This window comes from Grampus griseus (assembly GCF_964374135.1).
Source record: "Grampus griseus genome assembly, chromosome: 1".
Classification (NCBI taxonomy): domain Eukaryota; kingdom Metazoa; phylum Chordata; class Mammalia; order Artiodactyla; family Delphinidae; genus Grampus; species Grampus griseus.
This window is the reverse complement of record NC_139017.1, coordinates 71,269,690-71,282,963: the sequence shown is the minus strand read 5'-3', so window position 1 is coordinate 71,282,963 and position 13,274 is coordinate 71,269,690. Positions and strand designations below refer to the sequence as shown.

At 54.1% G+C, this 13,274-nt stretch overlaps 2 protein-coding genes across 3 annotated transcripts; both read left to right on the top strand.

Moving 5' to 3' along the window:
- The first annotated feature begins 129 nt into the window (after positions 1 to 129).
- On the top strand, positions 130 to 3,578 carry LAMTOR2 (late endosomal/lysosomal adaptor, MAPK and MTOR activator 2). The gene is made up of 4 exons (XM_082657904.1): positions 130 to 306; positions 602 to 764; positions 3,063 to 3,152; positions 3,389 to 3,578. The coding sequence occupies exons 1-4, from the start codon at positions 239 to 241 to the stop codon at positions 3,443 to 3,445; spliced, it is 378 nt and encodes a 125-aa protein (XP_082514030.1). The 5' UTR covers positions 130 to 238; the 3' UTR covers positions 3,446 to 3,578.
- A 1,360-nt stretch (positions 3,579 to 4,938) lies between these two features.
- Positions 4,939 to 11,599, top strand: RAB25 (RAB25, member RAS oncogene family). 2 transcript variants are annotated; one of them, XM_082668680.1, is made up of 5 exons: positions 4,939 to 5,245; positions 8,153 to 8,327; positions 9,960 to 10,153; positions 10,811 to 10,891; positions 11,271 to 11,599. In XM_082668680.1, exons 1-5 carry the CDS (start codon positions 5,203 to 5,205, stop codon positions 11,381 to 11,383), a joined length of 606 nt encoding a protein of 201 aa, XP_082524806.1. In that variant the 5' UTR covers positions 4,939 to 5,202; the 3' UTR covers positions 11,384 to 11,599. The 2 variants fall into 2 exon arrangements, with proteins under 2 accessions (XP_082524806.1, XP_082524805.1); XM_082668679.1 differs by having other exon boundaries at positions 8,153 to 8,348.
- Positions 11,600 to 13,274: the final 1,675 nt, after the last annotated feature.

Sequence of the window (13,274 nt, the reverse complement as noted above, 5' to 3'; positions counted from 1 at the left end):
ACTGGAAAAAACGAACTGTAGTTCCCAGGGTGCCTCGCGAAATCGCAAAGAACTACAATTCCCAGGGTACTCCGCGGTGGGGCGGGGTTGAGTCAGAACCACAAAGCCAGGCCAGAAAACTACAACTCCCAGGGCGTTCCGGAGCAGGGCAGCTGGACTACGGGAAGCGGCGGGCGGAGGGCAGCAGTAGGAAACTCGGGGATCTGGGTGCAAAAGCCCAGGGATAGGAGCTGCAGGCATGCTGCGTCCCAAGGCTTTGACTCAGGTGCTAAGCCAGGCCAACACTGGAGGCGTCCAGAGCACCCTGTGAGTGCGGACCGAGAACCCGAGTGGCGAGCACTGGCGTGGGGCAGCGCGCGACTCTCCGAGGGAGGGGTGGGGAAGGGAGGAGGTGGCAGAGGGAGCAGCAGCTAGGTGAACCGGCCGGAGGGCCCCTCTCGAAAAGAGAAACCGACGTAGTGGGTGCTCGGGGCACGTTGTAGCACACACTCAGCCCAGACGCTTGCTTTCTAGAAGGGCCAGTGGCGGGAGTTAGGATGGGAGCCCAGGCGTTTGATTCCCCGTCCTGAGCACGTTGATATCCCTCCTGCTCCTTCGCCAGGCTGCTGAATAACGAGGGATCTCTGTTGGCCTACTCCGGTTACGGGGATACGGACGCCCGGGTCACCGCTGCCATCGCCAGTAACATCTGGGCGGCCTACGACCGGAACGGGAACCAAGCGTTTAATGAAGACAATCTCAAATTCATCCTCATGGACTGCATGGTATGGAGAAGGGAGCCACTTCCTCTTTCTCTAAGGGCATCCCCAAGGGGCGACCTGGACCCCATCCTGGATGGTTGGAGGGGCAGGGACAGGATCTCTGGAAGATTACTAAGAGTCGGTCTGCAGCAGCATTTATAATAGGCAGGACCCTATGCATCAAGTGGTGATGAGAAAGGAGTCCTGGACCTGAGGTCTGGCTGGGCTTCTGGTCTCAGCCAGCCACTTATCATTTGTGGAACCTTGGGTAAGTCACTTAACCTCTCTGGGCTTTCTTAACCACACCTCCAAGGTGAAAACAATAATCCCCATCACCACACCATGCACACAGGTTGTTGTGATCAAATGAAAGGGTGGATATAAACTGTAGAGTGATATGCAGACACAAAGTGTTGTCATCTGAGATTCACAGACTCAGAAGCATGGCAGAGTCTCCAGACCCTAGTCCAATCCCTTCAGTTTACAGAGGAACGCGATGCAGTCCAGAAAGGGGAAGTGGCCATTAGACTGTGAACTTCTTGGAAACAGAAGCTGTCTCATTCACCTTTCTATCTGTTCAGTCAACAAATTTTTAGATCCCTGCAGTGTTCTCAGGACTGGGGAAAAAGTAGCAAACAAGACAGACAAAAACTACAGCCCTAATGCAGCTTACAGTCTTACATATGCCTTAAATTAAGTAAAATATGTATGTTCATAAAATAAGTTCGTAAATATGTTTTGTAACATATGTATGTAAGTGTAAAAAGTAGTATGTTAGGTATTCAAAATGCTGTGGAGAAAAAGCAAAAAGGAAGTGAGATAGGATGTTTGTGTCAAGGACTGTCTCACTGAAAAGGTGACATCTCATCAAAGATCTAAAAGATCTAAAGGAAGTTGGCAAGCCATGTGGCTCTCTGGGTTAAGAACATTTCTTTTTTTTTTTAAATTAATTTATTTATTTTTGGCTGCATCAGATCTTCGTTGCTGCGCACGGGCTTTCTCTAGTTGCAGTGAGAGGGGGCTACTCTTTGTTGAAGTGCACGGGCTTCTCATTGCGGTGGCTTCTCTTGTTGCGGAGCACAGGCTCTAGGCACTCAGGCTTCAGTAGTTGTGGCTCGTGGGCTTAGTTGCTCCGCAGCATGTGGGATCTTCCTGGACCAGGGCTCAAACCTGTGTCCCCTGCATTGGCAGGTGGATCCTTAACAACTGCGCCACAATGGAAGTCCAAGAACATTTCTGATAGAGAGAACAGTAAGTGCAAACGCCCTGAGGCAGAATGATGCCTGGTCAGAGATCAACAAAGTTGAAGTGGCTGGAGTAGCATGAGAATGGGAGAGGTTAGTAGATGAGGTACCCAGAGAGGCAGGGGGTGCAGCACCTGGTTCCAAGCACACAGTGGATGCTTAGCGAAAGCTTGCTGAACCAAATTGAAAAAGCCCCAAGACTGAACTCTCCAGGAAGGATTTCCACTGTAACTCAGCCACCTACCTCTTCCTCACTCCCTCCTTAACCAAGGATACTAGTTCCACTGATGATTCCTAGGGTGCCTACCCTAGAGCTGGTGCTATAAAGGCGATAGCTTTCAAATGTTCTGACCACAACCCAGCCATAAGAAATATATTTTAAGTCAGAGTGCAGTAAAATGAAAGTTTCATGAAACAGTACTTCCCTTACTATATGCAATATACTTCATTTCCCTTCTTTTTTTTGGCCGTGCCGCACAGCTTGCGGGATCTTAGTTCCCCGACCAGGAATTGAACCTGGGCTCCAGCAGTGATGGCGCCGAGTCCTAACCACTGGACCACGGAATTCCCCTTCTTTTTCTTTTAATGCTGATCAACTTCTTAATTGATCTGGGGTCAGTTAACCCTGGGGCCAAACCTACAGTTTGAAAAGCATTACGTTGGGTAGTGAGGAGAAGTATAAGTTGGGTTACTGCTCTTCCCTTACCATAATGATAATAACTGTATAATAAGCCATAATAATAACATCACCCATCTGGACAGCCCTTTGCAGATACAAAACTCCTTCCTGTGTATTAGCATCTTCACCAGCTGGAGTGAGGTACGGGTTACAGAAAGAGTAACTGAGCTTCTGGGAGATTGAGTTTCCCAGGGCAACTTGGTTAGTAGGTGGCTGTGCTGAGGCTGGAATGGCCTCAGAACTTCACGTCCAGGTCTGTGGCCAAAGTTCCCCAGCAGAAGCTCCTGCTGTGCCCAGGACATGGAAGGAAGATACAGTCTCTCTCAAGAAGAGCCCATGGGGGAAGCGGGGCAAAGGGTGCAAGCAGAGCATCACATCCCCTGATATCACCCCCACCAGGAGGGCCGTGTAGCCATCACTCGAGTGGCCAACCTTCTACTGTGCATGTATGCCAAGGAGACTGTTGGCTTCGGAATGCTCAAGGCCAAGGTGTGTATGTGCCCATCCCTGTAAAACCCTGGGTCCAGCCTTCATGCTGCGTCATTGTGTCCACTCCCATCCCCACCACCTTCCCAGAGTCGTTCTCGTGTCACCCAGTCCACGTCTGGTGCGGGCTAACACTGGAGGCTGGGGGCTGGGGGCTCGGCATTAGGAGTAGACCTGAATTTAAGATCCCTCCAATGGCAGGCCTTGTGTGGGACTGGTTTCTCCTCCCTTTCTCGCAGGCCCAGGCCTTGGTGCAGTACCTGGAGGAGCCTCTCACCCAAGTAGCAGCATCGTAATGGGTGTTGGTGGAAGCAGGGGTTCAGAAAAGAGAGATGACCTTTTGGAGGGGCAGGGCCCCCTGAGGAAGCCTTCCTGGATGTGGAGGGTTGGGGGGACTTTGTTCTTTCCAAGAATAAACTTCAACTCCTGTCTTGTGTCTTGGCTGCTTTCTTGGATGGGGGGGGAATCAGAGGAGATAGGAAGGAGCAGGGATTGCTTATAAGGTTCTTCATGTTTTGCAAGTGAGGGGCTTCCCACTCACTCCTTCTCCACGACCTCCAACACCAAAAGGTTATTGGCAGTGATGCCTCAGGTCCCTTGGCCTCTCCAGCGGTGTGACCTCACCTGGCCGCCGCCACTCAGAGAAGAATCTTACCCACCTGTTGGCAAAACCTAGGGAGTGGGCTTCCCTGGTGGCGCAGTGGTTGAGAGTCTGCCTGCCAATGCAGGGGACGCGGGTTCGCGCCCTGGTCCGGGAAGATCCCACATGCCGCGGAGCTGCTAGGCCTGTGAGCCATGGCCGCTGAGCCTGCGCGTCTGGAGCCTGTGCTCCGCAACGGGAGAGGCCTGCATACCGCAAACAAAACAAAACAAAACAAAAAACCTTGGGAGTGAGCTGAGAGGAACAAGGGGCTGGTGGGGGTCATGTTGGACAGAGAGAAAACAGGGCGTGGGAGTTCAGTGTCCTTCAGTCCTGAAGTCCCTTGGGGGACACCTTTTCTACTCTTGGTTGGGAGAGTGCCCCCTAGCGGCCTACAAGGGCCACCCCTTCCCTCTTCTCCAGGCATTCACAAGCTCACACAGACCTTCTCCACATCAGGAAGCCCTTTGCAGACAGGAGGGCTTCTCTCTGAAGCCTCAGGTCCTGGGGAAGGAGTAGAAAAAATCCAGAAGTCCTGTCACTGCACTCAGACCCCTCACCTCATCTGCTGTTTCTGCCCCAGGTCTCCCCCTATCCAGCGTCCTTAGAACAAGGCTGGATGGGGAGCTACCAGCCCCTTTCCTAGTGCTGTAGGAAGGGACCCATCCCAGGCAAGCAGGTAGGTTGCAAGTTCCAGCTCCACCCAGGATGAGGAACTGCCCATCCCAGGCCCTGGGCTGTCAGGGAGCGGCAGAAGTTGCTATATCTAAGATGCACCTCCCAGAGCTCTGCGCTGCAGCAGGGTGACCCCAGCCCCTCCTCACGACAGCCCTTCCTCTTGTGCCCCCAGTTACCCCTCACCACAGGCTCTGCGGAAAAGCGGCAGGCCGAGTAGCTTCCTGCTCCCCAAGGGACTATTACTCACTGGTGGCTGGGCCCCCCATGGCCACAGGTCCCAGGAACCTAGCACCGCGAATTCTGTCCTCTCAGCTGGTTCTGTGAAGGTCCTGTCCCTGTCCCAGCTGCCTCCATTGTCACTCCCTTGAGCCTGCCTGCTGCCTGCTTGCAGGAGCCCAGGCTGAGAGCAGACACCCAACCTGTCTAACCTGTCTGACGTCATTGTCTCTCCACCCACCTGGGCCCCAGGTCTCCAGCCGCTCACTGTTCCTGTTCTCAGCTTCCGTCCTCTCAGCTTCCTTACAGCACCGCCACCTGCCAGAGCTGAGCCCCCCTAGGCCCTGGCTAGCCTGAAGTCGGCCCTCGATCCCTCTGGCTGCAGAAGTCTCTTTACTCCCGATGAGAGGAAGGCCGGATCCAGGTCTCTTGAGAGCTGAGGGTTGACGGCATTGAACCAACGCACAGACCCGTCACCTCTGCCCTCGAAGACACTTGTGCCCTCCATGTGGAGCCAAGATGGGGAACAGAAACGAGGAAGATTATAACTTTGTCTTCAAGGGTGAGTCGGGGTCCGTAGAGAAAGAGGAACGCCTGAGAGAGACCCAGGAAGAGCACAACAGAGCCAGAGGCCCCTTCCTGCTTTTTAATCACTTAGCAGGACCTACCTCCTAGGGCTCATCATTCCTTTGGATAAGAAAGAAAGCCTAAGGAGTGGGGGAGGGTCTGTTTACTGGCGCTGCCAGAATGCTCTAGTAAATAATGCTGATCACCCCTTAATGGTACCAAGTTAGGCTCCTCTGCCCTGTTCCTAATGGAAGCCCAAACCCCTAGGAATATTCAGCCACTGCAGCACCAGAGATGGAGGATTCCCTCCTGAGAAGAAGGGGAAACAAGCCGACTTAAGAGGAAGAAAGTCACCTTTCTAGGCAACTGTACAGGAAAGGAGAGATAGGATAGATCTATCCCGTCGTAGCGCTGGAGAAAGCCATAGGGAAGATGTAATGATTGGGAGAAGGGTCTAACAGAACCTGGAGGACCCCCAGCACCATGGCTTTGTCTGTCTGCCCCTTGGGCTCAAATACCAGCAGCTGGGTTCAACTTGGCTGTCCCTGGAAGCCCGCATGTATCTTTCCTGCTCCTTTATCTCGCCCCTGTGTTTGGTCAGTCTAGTGTTCCCCACCCCCACCTGCACACCTCCTTCAGGGCAGGGTGGACTGGCTGCCCTATGGTTCCCTCTCCAGCCACCCCACCCCACTGCCTCTCCCAGCCTCGGCCCCGCCCTCACTTGAGCTGGGACTCTCAGTCGACCAGGGGTTGGGGAACCTGTACTCCCAGCATCTTTCCCAGGAAGGGAGACAGAGTAAGGGTTAGCAGTAGACTGGGGCAATACTACTCCTATCGTTTATTGAACCCTTGCTATGTGCCAGCCAGTGGCTCATTAATCACCATAACAACCCCAAAATTATCTTTCATTTTGAAAGCATGAGTTCAGATCTCAGCCCGGCCGTTTACGAGTTATTACAGGTTGGGGTCACTAGAAGCAGACACTGAGAAGTTTGGGGCGTAAGATGTTTATTGTGGCCCAACAGCAGTGAAAGGAAGAGGCAGGACGCAGGATTGGGCAGAGGGAGAAGTCACACTACAAGGCAAGATCACAAAGCCTTGGCCGAGGGCAGGCAGCTCTGGGTTCCCCTCGCCTTGCTCGGGCGCTGCGTGCAGACTGCCCAGGAAAGGTATGACCTCAGGTGAGGCTACCCTCTGCATCAGAAGCAGATGCTGAAGGAGCCAACAGCTGAAGGCTGTGTGCTGACTGCACTGCCTGCGGCTGGGGGCAAGTCCTTCCTAGAAGGCTCATCTGAGCAGCACAGCTCGTGTTTACCACACTAGCTGTGCCATCTTGTGCAAATCATTTAACCCCCCTGTAAAAATGGGGTGATACTAATAATGGTACTTGCCTTATGGCATTGTTGTGAGGATTAAATGAGTTAATATGTGTAAAGCCTTCAGGATGGTGCCTGGCACACAGTAGGCGCTCAATAAATGTTAACCATTAGCATCTCCATTTTACAGATGAGGATGAGACACAGAGCAAATAGCTTACAAAAGGTCACTAAGTCAGTACTCAAAGCCAAGTCTGTCTGACTCCAAAGCCCTTGCCCTGAGCCCCTTTTGGGCCAGAGGATAGGGCTCAGAGCACACCCACTGGGAGGGATGAGATGGGGATGAGGTTCCCAGTAGGGGAGAGGCAGGACACACAAACACACACACACACACACACACACGTCCACACAACCTCTTATCCACACACACCCATATAGCTCCCAGCTCTTTCCTGCACTAAACAAATAGGGAATTTTTTAAGTTGGAGGGGGCCTTTAAAGGTTTTATAAACAGGGAAACTGAGACCCAGAAAAGGTGAGCCACTTGTTCAGGGTCACACAGCTAGTCAGAGGCTGAGTGGGGACCAGCGCCCAGCATATGTGGTGTCCAGTCCTGGGGTGCCTGCCTGCCTTTCCAGAACCGCCCTGGGTAGCTCAGGGCCAGTGCGATTATGAGCTGTACTTACAGCAGCCCCACATTCTAACCCCGGTCCCAACTCACCCATGGTGGGTAAGGCTGGGCCCTGGGTGCTGCCCTCCAGCCTAAACGCTCTTCACGGCCCCGCTGGTGGCTCCTTGTCCCTGGAAACCTAAAGGTAAAAGCACTGTTCTACCAACAACAGTAACGACAGTAACAGTTTTGCACACTCACTATATCCTGGGCAATATCTCGTTTACTTCTTGCAACAATCCGTAAGATAGATGCTATTGTTATTACCACTTTTTCATAAGAAAAAGGTCAGAGAGGATAATAGCTTGCTGAAGGACACACATAGCTGGTCCCACACCCAGTCCCATGGTCTTAACCATACAAGACTGCCCCTTCTTGGGGACAACTGGATCCCAACTTCTTGTACACATACGTCCATACCTTTCCCCCACCTACAGACATGTCACCTGCCAAACTTTCTCCTCACCCACGCTTCTGTTCACACCTCTGCTCCCCACGCAGAGACACACAAACCTCCCACTTGTCCTTCCAGCTCGTATACATAGAAACACGCACAATGTTCTCATACTCCCCCACCCAGAAATGTGCAACCTCCCCCCCAGGCCCCTACCCTCCCTCCTTCCTCACAGCCCTGAATGCCAATACCCACAAACAGCCCATAGACGTCACTCCATCACCATATTCGCAGGTCGACTCTGCAGCCACGTCACAACACACCAGGCCTAGAACTCTTAAACGGCCTGTTTCAAACTCTCAGCCCTTCTGCCCCCTCCCCCGCCATGGATGCATTCATGTAGAGTTGCAGACCCTAGCCTCTGCCAGGAGACCTGGCTCCCTCCTCAGTTTTCTGAGCTCAGCTCCCCTTTTCGGATGGGCAGACCCTCCAAGCTCAGCCCTTATCTCTCCACTCCTTCAGTGGTGCTGATCGGCGAGTCAGGCGTGGGGAAGACCAATCTGCTATCCCGATTCACTCGCAATGAGTTCAGCCACGACAGCCGTACCACCATCGGGGTTGAGTTCTCCACCCGCACTGTCATGCTGGGCACCGCCGCTGTCAAGGCTCAGATCTGGGACACGGCTGGCCTGGAGCGGTATCGAGCCATCACCTCGGCGTGAGCTGGGGTTGGGGGTCTCCTGGGGCGCGGGGGTGCTGGGGAAGTCAGGGCACACCTCTGGAGGAGAGGTGGAGGAGGAGAAGGAGGCAAGGACCCTCAGCAGCAAGTTCCCTGAATGGGACCACAGGCCACTGCGCCCGAGTCAGGAGACGTGAGTACTGTGAGCTACGAACAGTCTGAGACAGGCTGCGGTGATACTGACTGCTGGACCTAAACACAAGGGTCATCGCCACCACTTACTTAAGTCTTTGCTATGTGCCCAGGAAGGTACAAGGCACTTTACATTGGGCATTTTATGTAATCCTCAAAGTACCACAGGAGTAGGGTGCTATCATTAATTCCTCTTTAAATACGAGAAGTTTGAGTCTCAAGCAGATGAAATCAGGGTGCAGCTGGGATGGGGGCAGGTTCCGCGGTCAAGAGCACCCCCTCACTTCTGCACAGTGCTTTGCACTTGGCAGCCTTCACTGTCTAACCACAAGGTGAAGGGCTGGACCCCTCAGCTGCATTTTACAAAGACTCAGAGGACATAGAGGAACGTAGGTCTCCTGACACCAGACACAGAGTGTCTCCCAGTCAGTGTTAGGCCAAAGGTGGTGTGTGTGTGCGTGTGTGTGCGTGTGTGTGTGTGTGTGTGTGTGTGTAGTGGGGGACAGCACAGGAGTCAGGGGCTTTGTTTATACATACCCATTACTCTTGCGCTGGTCACCTGACTCTTTTTTTAAAACGTTTATTTTATTTATTTATTTTTGGCTGTGTTGGATCTTCGTTGCTGCACACGGGCTTTCTCTAGTTGCAGTGAGCGGGGGCTGCTCTTCATTGCGGTGCGCGGGCTTCTCATTGCGGTGGCTTTTCTTGTTGAGGAGCACGGGCTCTAGGCGCGAGGGCTTCAGTAGTTGCGGCTCACGGGCTCTAGAGCGCAGGCTCAGTAGCTGTGGCGCACGGGCTTAGTTGATCCGCAGCATGTGGGATCTTCCCAGACCAGGGCTCAAACCCGTGTCCCCTGCATTGGCAGGCGGATACTTAACCACTGCGCCACCAGGGAAGTCCTGGTCACCTGACTCTTATGAGCCTCAGTTGACTCTTCAATGACATGGGAGTAATTAGATACCGCCAGTCTGAAGAAGCTCCATCTAACTCCAAGAGTGAGACTGGGTGCTTGCAAGGATGCCTCAGATGATAGGGGAGATTTAGCTAGTCCTAGAAAGACGGCCATGAGAGAGAAGACACTGTGGGTCAAGATCTTAGAGGTGGGACATCTAGGAGGCTGTCTTGACCAGAGCCCTGGTATACATTGGTGAATAGCAGGGGCTAAAATCAGAAAAAAAGACCTGGAGAAGCAGAAGGGCTAGGAAGGAGGAGGGAGCCAGTGGTTTTGGAGAAGGGAGGTGAGTCTTCGGAGGCTCCAAGACCAGTATCCCTGGAGGGTGCTCAGCTTCGGACATGGGAGCTTTGGGCTGCCCTGTGCGGTTTGGGTCTCTGGACTCTAGTTTTCATATTTCCCCATCTCTGGTACTCATCTCTGGCTTTTGGCTTGAGGGCTCTGCTCTGAGGCTGGGCCTGATGGCCCTGACCTTGCCTCTGTCCACCCCACTACCCCCCACCCAGGTACTATCGTGGTGCGGTGGGGGCCCTACTGGTGTTTGACCTAACCAAGCACCAGACCTATGCCGTGGTGGAGCGCTGGCTGAAGGAGCTCTACGACCACGCCGAGGCCACGATCGTCGTCATGCTCGTTGGTAACAAGAGTGACCTCAGCCAGGCCCGAGAGGTGCCTACTGACGAGGCCCGCATGTTCGCTGGTGAGAGCCCACCGTGACCCAGCCTGACCCCTCCAGCCCTGCCGATGCAATCCCAGATCCCACCTCCCCAGCCCCTGTTCCCACCGTAGGGCTCCGGCCTGGACGTCCTCCGCAGGATCCCCTACCTCTATCTCATCTTCCTCAGAATCTCCTAGACCCTCCCCTCTGTGACCCCGTGTCCCTCTTTATGTCCCACCACTTGCCCTGAGATTGTCTTTATGGGCAATTATTCATAGTTGGTTTTAGGACAGCCCACCCTGCGATGCTCAGAGATCTTAAGTGTAGCAGGTGGGCTCCCCTTGACCACCTGCAGTCACACTTTCCCTAGGCTTTCTGGGGTTTAGAGGCAACAAGATACAGTGGTTAAGGGTGTAGGCTGTGGAGTCCCATGGCCCAGCTTCACATCTCTTGGCCAATGACTAGCTGTGGGACACCAAGCAAGTTCTTTATTCATTCTCTCTGCTTCTGGGCTTCAGTTTCCTCTTCTATAAGAAAGGGTTAGTATTCAAACCTACCTCACAGGTTGTTTCAAGTTTTATATGAGCTACACATGCCAAGGGTTTAGTGCATAGCAAATGTACATGGTAAACATGAAGTAAATATTATTATTATCGCGTTGGCCCTCCACAGCTAATGGTGTGCTTCCTTTCCTGTCAGAAAACAATGGGCTGCTATTCTTGGAGACCTCGGCCCTGGATTCCACCAACGTTGAGCTGGCCTTTGAGACTGTCCTCAAAGGTAGAGCCCCTGCCATTCGGCAGGCACCCTATCCCATCCGTGAGCCTCTGTGGACAGTGTGAGGAACGCAGACACCCAGCCCTCGCCCGCCCCAGCTGATTCCTCAGCCCCTCTGTCGACCCCCAGCCTTCTTAGAGCCTCCCTAGTATGCCCCCCACCCCCTCAGCTGGAGCTTAGGGAAATAAGCAGAAGGCCACACTTACCAGGGAGCTGAGTCTTAGCCCTTCTCCACCCACGTAAGTAGAAGGGACCCAGGTGCCCAAACTCCTCTTCCTTCTAGCAGAACCCCCGGTGTTCAGAAAGGGGCATGTGCAGTGTGTATGCGGAGGGCAGGCTCTAAATCTTCATCTGACCTGACCACTGCCCTGTGCCCTCACAGAGATCTTCGCCAAGGTGTCCAAGCAGAGGCAGAACAGCACCCGGACCAATGCCCTCACCCTGGGCAGTGAGCCGGGCCCTGGTGAGAAGAGGGCCTGTTGCATCAGCCTCTGACCTGCCCCTGCTGGCGCTCTGGTGTCCCCCATTCCCACCCCAGATCCAGGAGCTTTCCCTGCCCTGTGGTTCCAGATGTCAGAGTGGCCGGTCCCTGTTCGCAGCCCCGCAGAGCTCTAAGGTCTTCATGCGCTGCCCCTCCTCCCCACATATCTCTATTATCGGTCACCCCCTCACAGAATAGGGCCCCCCAATAAAGCTGTGTTTTGTATCAAGACCTGGACATCCTGCTGCTTCCTTGTGCCTCCCCTTCATCTCTGGCCCAGTTCCCCTCCCCCTCCCCCTCCCCCTCCATCCTCCCCACCATACACTGCCCCCCAGGGCCAGCTGCCTCTGGAGTCCGGGGACAGTGCCAAGGGGGTGGGAGGGGCCCGCCCTTCCCTCTGCCAACCCCCAGGGCAGGTAGGGGAGGGAGGACAGCATGGCAGAGAGGGGGTATCTGGAAGGCAAGACAAAAGGAAACCATCAGCGGGTACCATCTGGTGCCCAGGGCCCTGGTGCCAAGAACTGAGGGCACTCCAATGCCAGGGGTGAGGGGAGGAGGCGGGAGTCAGGGCTGGCCCTGTCTGTGTGTGCTGGGGAAGGGGTTTTAAGCCTGGGAGGTGGCGGGTCTAAGTGTTCCTTCCAGGTTTCTGCCTGACCCCGAAGAGGGGGTGTGGTGTGTAGGGATGGATTGAACCTGGTGGGGATGAGTGGGGAGTGCTGGGCTCTCAGCTCTCTGCCCCTTCTCCATCGAGTCCACGAGCTGGCTGTCCGGGGAGCGTCGAGGTCACCCAGCCTCGCCTTCCCCTGTTCTGCAGGGCAGAGTGGAAGGAGGTCTGCTGGCACCCCCAAGGAACAGAAGGCGGTAAATGGGGAGAAAAAAGAGAGGTTGAGCACTTGGAGACGCAAGTAGGGAACTGTGGAGAGCAGACAGGAGCCGTCCACTTCCTGCAAGGTGAGCAGGGTCGCCCAGAATCACACCAGAGAAAACCCCACTCACCCCAAGGTGGTTCAGACTCGCATGCAGAGAAAAGAGGCCAGAGCCTTAAGTAATAATACTTTTAATAAAATTAAGTTCTTAATAGCACATTTAATACATTAACCCTCCCCCTTCTTGGTTTCTCTGTGTTTTGTGCAACATCACTTTGACTTGATTATTCATGGGTCCGTTTTTTTCCCGCCTTTATTTTGCTTTTGAAACGTTTTTCCTTGGTGGATTTGTAACGTGTCTTCACTAGATGCCTCAAATTAAGTCTGACCACAATCCTACTCTACTTTCTACAGTGGAGAGACCACTCCCCCTGCCCCAGGGCTGTCTCCCCCCACCCACCCTACCCCACCCGTACCCTCGCGCGGGGAAGGGGAAGCCCTCCCCACCCCAGACGCTACCTTCCCAAACTAGCGGGGTTTCTAGGACAAAAAGAGCAGGGGGGATATCTGTCCCTAGGTGGGGTGAGAAGAGTAAACTGGGGAGAGGGAGATGTGTGTTTGGGGTCTAGGGCCAGGGAGGGCCATGAGTCATTGGTGTCATGGAACAGGCTCTTCTTGCCAAGAACCAAGGGGCCTCCACACCCCCTTGGATAGGAGGGAGGGGCCCGACCTGATTGCAAGCTGGGGTTGGTAGAAGGCAAGTGCTTAAAAAACAAGTTGATTTCTCACAAGCGAAAGCCAAGCTCCCCAGTTTTCTGTGGGGAGGGCGATGTGCCCTGGGGCCAGGGCACAGTGGACGACCCCTACCTGAACACTTACAGATGGAGGTGGACTAGAACAGAGCATTAGGGTCAGGGTCACCCAAAGTTGCTGCTGCTCTCCCCCTGCCTTTGTACCCTTGGGGACCAGTTCTCCCAGGCCTTTAAGGGCAGCATCTCTGCTCTACCCCAGTGGGTGGGAAGTCCTTCTTGGAATCTAA